The following is an 8,618-nucleotide window of genomic DNA, read 5'->3' as shown; positions in this document are numbered from 1 at the left end:
GTTATGAACTTTACTGCGCCTGTCTGGTCGCCTGAAAGTAGTGATTCGCAGTGGAATAAGCTTCAAACATGCCAAAATACTACAATGAGAACAGTCACGGGTTGCCTCTTGCTGTCCCCCTACACCTACACAACGAGGCATTAATGCTGCCTGTCAAGGAGCTCAATGAAATGCTCAACAAATAGTTTATGCTTGGGTGTTACTGCGAGTTTCACCTCTGAAGACACCTTGTTGCGATTATCGATTAATTTATAATCTTTTACATTCACGCTTGTTGCGAAAAGTGCGATGGCAACCCATCGCACTCATCTGTTTGTCATTTCCTCATTCCCTCATACAAACGTCAAATTCATTCTTTTGATTTCTACATTGTTCGAGCGCACAGGCGCCGCAAGCGAACAAAATGTAAGTTTTATACATTTTTATAATTAAACTTAAAATAATTGTAAAAATAAAGATTTCAGCCTACAACTACCAGGACTTGAATATTGTTTTAATTTGCGGGCCGCCAATTGACGGAACAACATTCTGAAATATTTTGTTTCGGAAACAAATATTTTTCTTTGGATTCTGAAGTTCCCTTGGCCATCGAAGTTCGGAAATGGAAGACTCCGAACATATTAGCGTACTTATGGAAGGCAGTGAAATACCACCGGCGGCGACCATTGGTGAGGCTGACAAGCCTAGCAACGACACAGCAACTGGAATTGGATCGACATTCACAGCTGGTAGTGCACCGTATTGTCACGCATCAACGCCCACTACTCACCCTTCCACATTTACAGTACCGGGCGTGAACAACGCATCCATGATAACATCAGTTCATGGAACTCAACCGCACTACATGGTATATAGTACCAGTGCACCGCTGTTTCAAACCGCGGCAGTCAATGCATTTACAAGCACGCGTGGGCCCGGCATTGCTAATGGTGACATACCTAACCTCACTTCGGCTTTCATGCCTTGTAGCGCGCTAACCTATCCAACGTTCGGCAATACATTTCGGCCATTTTGTTCACAGACGAATATGCATAGCCGCGTGGCACCACCACCGAATACTTCTGTTTTCATGCAGCCGAACATTATGTCATCGTGTAACCAAACGCGTGACCCCTCTTATAATGTTTTCAGCCAATATAGCACATCCGACGTCAATTTAACACCAACGCAGATTTCCAGCAGGCAAGTAATAACCAAGGATTTACCGACCTTTTCCGGCAGGCCTGAGGACTGGCCCCTATTCATCACGAATTACGAGCAGTCTACCGAGCGATGTGGCTTCACTGATCAAGAAAATCTGATCAGACTACAAAAGTGCTTAAAGGGACCAGCTCTCGAAGCGGTGCGTGGTAGGTTAATGATGCCAGCAACAGTAGGTCTGGCAATCAACACAATGAGAATGCTTTATGGTAGGCCTGACATTATTCATCAAACAATGCAGATGAAATTGAGACAAGAGCCAGCAGTTAGGGCCGATAAATTGGAAACGCTCATAGTATTTTCACTTGCAGTGCAAAACTATCGCGCTACAATCCAGGCGGTAGGCCTGGCCGATTATTTAAACGATCCTGTGTTGCTTAATGACTTGGTAGCCAAATTGCCAAGCGATCAAAGGCTCAATTGGGGCGGCTATCGTATGTCGCTCAGTCGCGTCGACATTGCTGTGTTTGACGATTGGCTTTTTGGGCTTGCTACATGCGCGAGTCAAGTAACAAGATGTGAGCCACCCACAACCACATCTGCATTTGAAAATATTGAAGTAAAGAAAGGCCGCAATTCCCACAAGGCAAGAATTTTAGTTCATGAAGTTATGGCAAAAAATGTAGAGGTAAACGCGAAGGTGACTATGTGCCCAAAGTGTAGTGCCAATCATAAGCTGTCAGACTGTGCAGAATTTACTGCGCTCTCGCGAAGTGATCGATGGCTGTTTGTACGAGAGAAAAAACTTTGCTTACGCTGTTTCAATTCTCACTATGTTCGCCGATGCAATCTGAAGAATAGGTGTGGGGTTGACGGCTGCCAGATGGCACACAACGCTCTTCTGCATACACCTGTTCCCGTTAAGAGCAACGTCGGTCATGAGCAAACAGCGCTATACCACGAACGTCATTCAGGCTCACCAAAGGAGAAGAAGAACTCGCTATTCAGGTACGTCGCCGTTACTGTTCGTAACGCATCCAAATCTGTTGACACATATGCACTCATCGACGAAGGCGCGTCTTGTACTTTAATTGAAAACGAGCTTGCAGATTACCTTGAATTGGACGGGCCGTCCGAGGCGTTGTGTCTGCGATGGACTAACGAAATTACTCAAAGCGAAAATAACTCCAAGTTTGTAAGTTTTGAGATCGCATCGACACAGTTGGGCTCTCCAAACTACTTGTTAAGAGGCGTACGCACTATTGCTCGTTTAGGCCTGCCTGTTCAAACATTGGACCGCGATACCATGGAGAAGCATGCCCATCTCAAAGGTCTACCTATACTACCATATAACGGTGCTAGGGCTCGGATTCTTATCGGAGTCGACAACGCGAAAGTCTGTGTGCCAATTGAAGTTAAGAAGAGTAGCACCTCCAACCTGATTGCTGCTAGATGCCGGCTGGGATGGACCGTTTATGGTCGAGACACATCTGAACACGCAGTGATGCCCCGCGTGCTCCACATCTGCAGCTGTGATCCTACGGGCAGGGACCGAATGGACGAACAGATGAAGGCGTATTTTGCTATCGACGCTATCGGTGTCTATGCGCCAGCTAAACCGCTTCGGTCAAAGGATGATGAACGTGCTTTACAATTGATGGAAAAATTCACCAAGTTTTTGCCAACAGAGAAGAGGTGGGAAACAAGATTGCTATGGAAACAAGACGTCGTCGATTTACCCGATTCACTTCCTATGGCGCGCCGTCGACTAATGTGCTTGGAAGCCAAGATGAAGCGGGATCCTGAACTCCACCGTTTTATCGTCGACAAAATTGACGATTACAAGAAAAAGGGTTACATACGCAAATTGGAGTCACTTGAAACATCGATAGGTGGCAGATCGTGGTACCTTCCCATATTCACGGTGCTCAACGTTAACAAAAACAAAACTAGATTGGTATGGGACGCTGCAGCCAAAGCTGGAAATACTGCACTTAACAACATGCTGTTAAAAGGACCTGATCAGCTAAACTCGATGATGGGTATTCTTCTTCGATTCCGCGAAAGGCCCTTTGCAATATGCGGAGATTTACGCGAGATGTTTCACCAAATTAAGGTAGCCAAAGAGGACCAAGTGGCGCAGAAGTTTTTATGGCGCGACGGTGAGTCTAATCGGCAGCCAGATGTATATGCCATGTGTGTGTTGACTTTCGGCGCTTCGTGTTCTCCTTCGCTAGCGAACTACGTAGAAAACCAAAATGCACAACGTTTTTCCGAAAATTACCCCGAAGCTGTACAAGCCATTATAAGTAACACTTTCGTCGATGATTGGCTTCAGAGTGCAGACAATGAGGAAGAGTTATCGCGTTTGGCTACTGTTGTTCGCTGGATCCATAACGAAGGAGGTTTCGAGATGCGAAACTGGGTATCCAATTCCAAGAAAACTTTGACTGCACTCTCTGCTAACAGCACGCTGCTATCCAGATGTTTTGAGGAGCCTGAAGCTACTATCGAAAAGGTGCTTGGAATGTGGTGGTTACCAGCGTCGGATGAGCTTACCTTTGTGGAAAAGTTTCCTAAAGAAGTTTTTGATGAGCACACATTTCCATCGAAGCGACAAGTTTTGCGTACAATCATGAAAATATTCGATCCCCTTGGACTGCTCGGGTATGTCATCATACAAGCAAAAATCATTCTACAGGACATTTGGCGTTCAGGTGTTAATTGGGACGAGCCTATCAGAGAGGATGATCGCAGTAACTGGTGGAACTGGTTGAAAAGAATTTCTTCGATAAACAACGTCAAAATTCCTCGGTGCTACTTACTTTCCAGCTGTAGCCAGAGTAACCAGTTGCACATTTTCGTGGATGCAAGTATCAACGCTTATGCTGCTGTGCCGTATTTGCGTGCTGAAGTTGGTAACGCCGTGAACTGTTCATTGCTGGCTTCGAAGACAAGGGTCACACCATTGAAGCCCATTTCAATACCGAGGTTGGAGTTAATGGCAGCAGTTCTGGGTCTGCGGTTGGCAGTTTTTATAGGCAAGCAACTTTCTGTTCAGGTAAGCCGTAGAATTTTTTGGACAGATTCGAAAAACGTGATATGCTGGGTGCGTTCAGATGCAAGAAAGTTCCATCAATTTGTTGCGTTACGTGTCGGCTCTTGAGGGTTCCAGCGCTAAAGAGTGGAGGTGGTTGCCATCTTCTGAAAACATCGCTGATGAGGGCACAAAATGGTCCGACGTTCGCCATTTTGACGACAATGCACGCTGGTTTCGAGGGCCAAAGTTCTTAGCCCAGCCCGAATCTAGTTGGCCTGTAGGGGAGCTAGTAGGCACTACAGCAGAGCTGCATCACATAAGTACAAGTACACCATTGTCCCCTACCCTGTCAGTAATTTCTCCAGACGTACGAAGGTTTAGCACATGGGAGAGACTGCTTTCCACACAACAAATTGTTCTGCGTTTCCTGCGCCGGATCTTGAAGTTTACGCCACGTTCGCTACTAAAACTTTTCGAATTGCGCGATATTGAAGCAGCAGAGCAAATTCTTATTGCCGTAAGCCAAGAAAATGCGTTTAGCGAAGAAGTCAAAAGCCTACAACACGGTCAAAATATTCAACGGCAGTCTGCTATATATAAATGGTCGCCGTATCTGGACGAGGTTGGGATTCTTCGCGTGAAAGGTCGAATCGACTTCTTAGAAGGAGTAGCAGTCGATGTGAAGCGACCTGTAATACTGCCGAAAAATCATACAGTAACGCGTTTGATAATTGATTTCTACCATAGAAAATTTCACCACCATCATAATGAGATTATTGTCAATGAGATGCGCCAGCGATACTGCGTCGGTGCTTTGCGATCGATGGTAAAAGAGTGCGCCAAAAGATGCCAAATGTGTCGCAATCGTAAAGCTAAGCCGCAACCACCTCAAATGGGAAGTCTACCTGTAGAACGACTGTCACCATTTACAAGGCCATTCACGTTTACAGGAGTGGACTATTTTGGCCCTATCGACGTAGCTGTTGGCCGGCGGCGTGAAAAACGTTGGGGCGTGTTATTTACGTACCTGACGAGTCGTGCCGTCCACATCGAGATCGCGGCGTCGTTGTCGACGGAGACATTCCTGCTAATGTTGAAATTGTTCGTGTGCCGCAGAGGAGTCCCGAAGCGCATTGTGTCAGACAACGGCACAAATTTTCGTGGTGCCAGCCGAGCACTTATCAGCGAGATAGAAAGGGTGTCATCCGATGACCTAGAGAGAAGACATCCCCAAATCGAGTGGTCCTTCATTCCGCCCTCGGCTCCTCACATGGGTGGGGCATGGGAGCGAATGATACAGTCAACAAAATCAATTTTAATGGATATTACGCACGAAGAAGTTCTAAGGGCCACTTTAGCGGACATTGAAAATATTCTTAATTCAAGACCTCTGACATATGTGCCCTTGGAGACTGCAGACGATGACGCACTTACGCCCAATCACTTTTTGTTAGGAAACTCAAGCGGAATTCGCGAATCAGGTTGTGATGACGACAGTGGGCCAGCTCTCCGTCGATGTTTTCGAATTTCAAACCAGCTAGCTAACCAATTCTGGAAGCGTTGGATGCAAGAATATCTTCCGTGCCTTACTAGACGTTCTAAGTGGTTCCACCCACCGATTCGACCTATCGAAATAAACGACGTCGTGGTCATCGTTGACAACAATGCGAAAAGGAACTCGTGGCCGAAAGGAATAGTTATAGATCTCCACCGTGGAAAGGACGGAGAGGCTCGTAGCGCTGTGGTGAAACTAGCAAACGGTCTGTGCACCCGACCCGTAATTAAATTAGCAAAACTCGATGTTACTAGTCACAATTGAATTGGTAAATTTCTTACTAGAATTCGTAGGAAATTTACGAGAGGGGGTATGTTGCGATTATCGATTAATTTATAATCTTTTACATTCACGCTTGTTGCGAAAAGTGCGATGGCAACCCATCGCACTCATCTGTTTGTCATTTCCTCATTCCCTCATACAAACGTCAAATTCATTCTTTTGATTTCTACATTGTTCGAGCGCACAGGCGCCGCAAGCGAACAAAATGTAAGTTTTATACATTTTTATAATTAAACTTAAAATAATTGTAAAAATAAAGATTTCAGCCTACAACTACCAGGACTTAAGTATTGTTTTAATTTGCGGGCCGCCAATTGACGGAACAACACACCTACTAAAAGCTGAGTCGCCTCTTAGCCACATTAGGAGGCATCTCCTTTACTACTCTAACGAGATCCCGGACAAAACGAACCTACAACTACTTACCAACATCCTAAGCTCCCGACCTCTGAACACCGTCATTGGCGTCCCATCACCACCCACAGCAGATGAAGAGCTTCAGTTTGCCCGAGACATCAGCGTAATTTTGGCACAATAACGTTCTAGATACTGTCACAGACTAAACTCCTACCTATCCAGAACCGACCCCGACATACACAACATATGTCCAGCATATGAAGGCATTCCGCACGATATTAACCACGTTTTTACATGCCCCTTTAAACCTACTCACATAACACCTCTCTCTCCCTGGACCCAACCTGTCGAAACAGCACGTTTCATGGGCCTGCCGTTGGATAAACTAGACGAAGGCAACCGGTAACTACATTCCACTGATAAGGTTTAGTAAGCTGCTACAACAACAACAACCACAGCCACGAGTTCATTCTAAAAATAAATATCGATGTACAACCTTTTTTTATAGTTTCACCTATGCATTTTTATTTAACAATTTAAATTAAAATTATATATTATATTAGTTAAATTTTTGAAAATTTTTTAATTCTAGTTTTTACTCGTAAATGTTGACGTGTTTATTTTTTTAATTTCATTTCATTTCATTAGAAATGTATCTGTTTTTATTTCATTTAACCCTTTCAAAAAGCATAATTAGAAGATTACATATATAAGATATTTTTTTTAACTTTGCAATTATGAAACGTACTACTATTTTTCTGCACGTTACTATACGTGTATCTTTAAATAAATACATGAAAACAAGCTTCTGTTGCCAATTAATTTATGTTCTCCAGCAGGTGCACATTAGGGATATTATTGTCGGAATTCCTAGTTCGGTATCGGGATTACTCAGCTGTTTAAAGCTCAATTCTTCAACTAGTATCTGACGACTGATCCAAAAACCGACAGGGATCGCTGAACCATATCTCGAGTCTATACAGAAGGATTTTATCCTCCCAATAAGGCCTTAGCCTAGTGTAGCCCTATTGTTTGGTGCCAGCTTATATCTCTTAGCCTCAGGCCTGCACTTTTAAGCTCTTCATTGATGGTATGATGCCCCAAGGTAAGCAATGGCTCTAATCTGCAGCTCTGTTTTTTTTTGTAGTACATAAAGTACTAAGTCCAAAGTCCTGATATTTCTGTGAACACAATTGTACATGCATATTTATATAGAGACATGAAAATAAACACCTGTCACAAAATAATTAATTTCTCTTTCCAAACAAGGCAGACATTAGGCATGTCAATCCCGCAATACCGAGATCAGGACCGAGGCTACTAATTTTACTTTTCCCAAAACGTCAAAGCATAAGCCAATGTTTTAACACAAAAACCACCCGTTAACACCTTTTTGAAATATTATGAAATCATGAAATATTATCACAAGAAAAATCTCAAAATTGAGATCTAGCTCAACTTTGAATTCAGCTAAGAATAGGAGACTGACTGTAAGTATCTAAATCTTCGAAATTAATTCATATGAATCAAGCGATATATATAAGTATGAGGTCAGTCCATAAGTTCGTTAAAAAATAAAATAAAATGGAATCTTCGAACGCGTAAGAGGTATATTTTGTATTTTTTATAAAAGAGGTAAAAACACAACAACTGCTGCTGCAGAAATAAACACTGTTCACGGAGAGGATACCGTGAGTGTAAGGATTGCGCAAAAGTAGTTTTCAAAATTCCGAAGTGGTAACTGCGGCCGCCGTAGCCGAATGGGTTGGTGCGTGATTACCATTCGGAATTCACAGAGAGGTCGTTAGTTCGAATCTCGGTGAAAGCAAAATTAATAAAAACATTTTTCTAATAGTGGTCGCCCCTCGGCAGGCAATGGCAAACCTCCGAGTGTATTTCTGCCATGAAAAAGCTCCTCAAAAAAATATCTGCCGTTCGGAGTCGGCTTGAAACTGTAGGTCCCTCCATTTGTGAAACAACATCAAGACGCACACCACAAATAGGAGGAGGAGCTTGGCCAAACACCTAACAGAAGTGTACGCGCCAATTATTTATTTTTGTTTTTTAACTGCGATGTGGAGGATGCCCCGCGCGCTGGTCGTCCTGAAGTCTTTAACTCCGACGCCTGGCTCGAACTCGTAGAAGCTGAGCCAAATTTGACAGTCGATATGATAGCTCAGAGGTTAAATTCATCGCATGGAACAGTTCAGTTGGGAAAGGTTTGAAAGCTGGGAAAATGGGTTC

At 43.8% G+C, this 8,618-nt stretch overlaps 1 protein-coding gene across 1 annotated transcript; it reads left to right on the top strand.

The window, feature by feature from the left end:
• Positions 1-601: 601 nt before the first annotated feature.
• On the top strand, positions 602-5,999 carry LOC128867221 (uncharacterized). Its single transcript, XM_054108323.1, has 2 exons — positions 602-4,201; positions 4,260-5,999. The coding sequence occupies exons 1-2, from the start codon at positions 602-604 to the stop codon at positions 5,997-5,999; spliced, it is 5,340 nt and encodes a 1,779-aa protein (XP_053964298.1).
• Positions 6,000-8,618: the final 2,619 nt, after the last annotated feature.

This window comes from Anastrepha ludens, chromosome 6 (assembly GCF_028408465.1).
Source record: "Anastrepha ludens isolate Willacy chromosome 6, idAnaLude1.1, whole genome shotgun sequence".
Classification (NCBI taxonomy): domain Eukaryota; kingdom Metazoa; phylum Arthropoda; class Insecta; order Diptera; family Tephritidae; genus Anastrepha; species Anastrepha ludens.
This window is presented reverse-complemented; position numbering and strand designations above follow the sequence as displayed.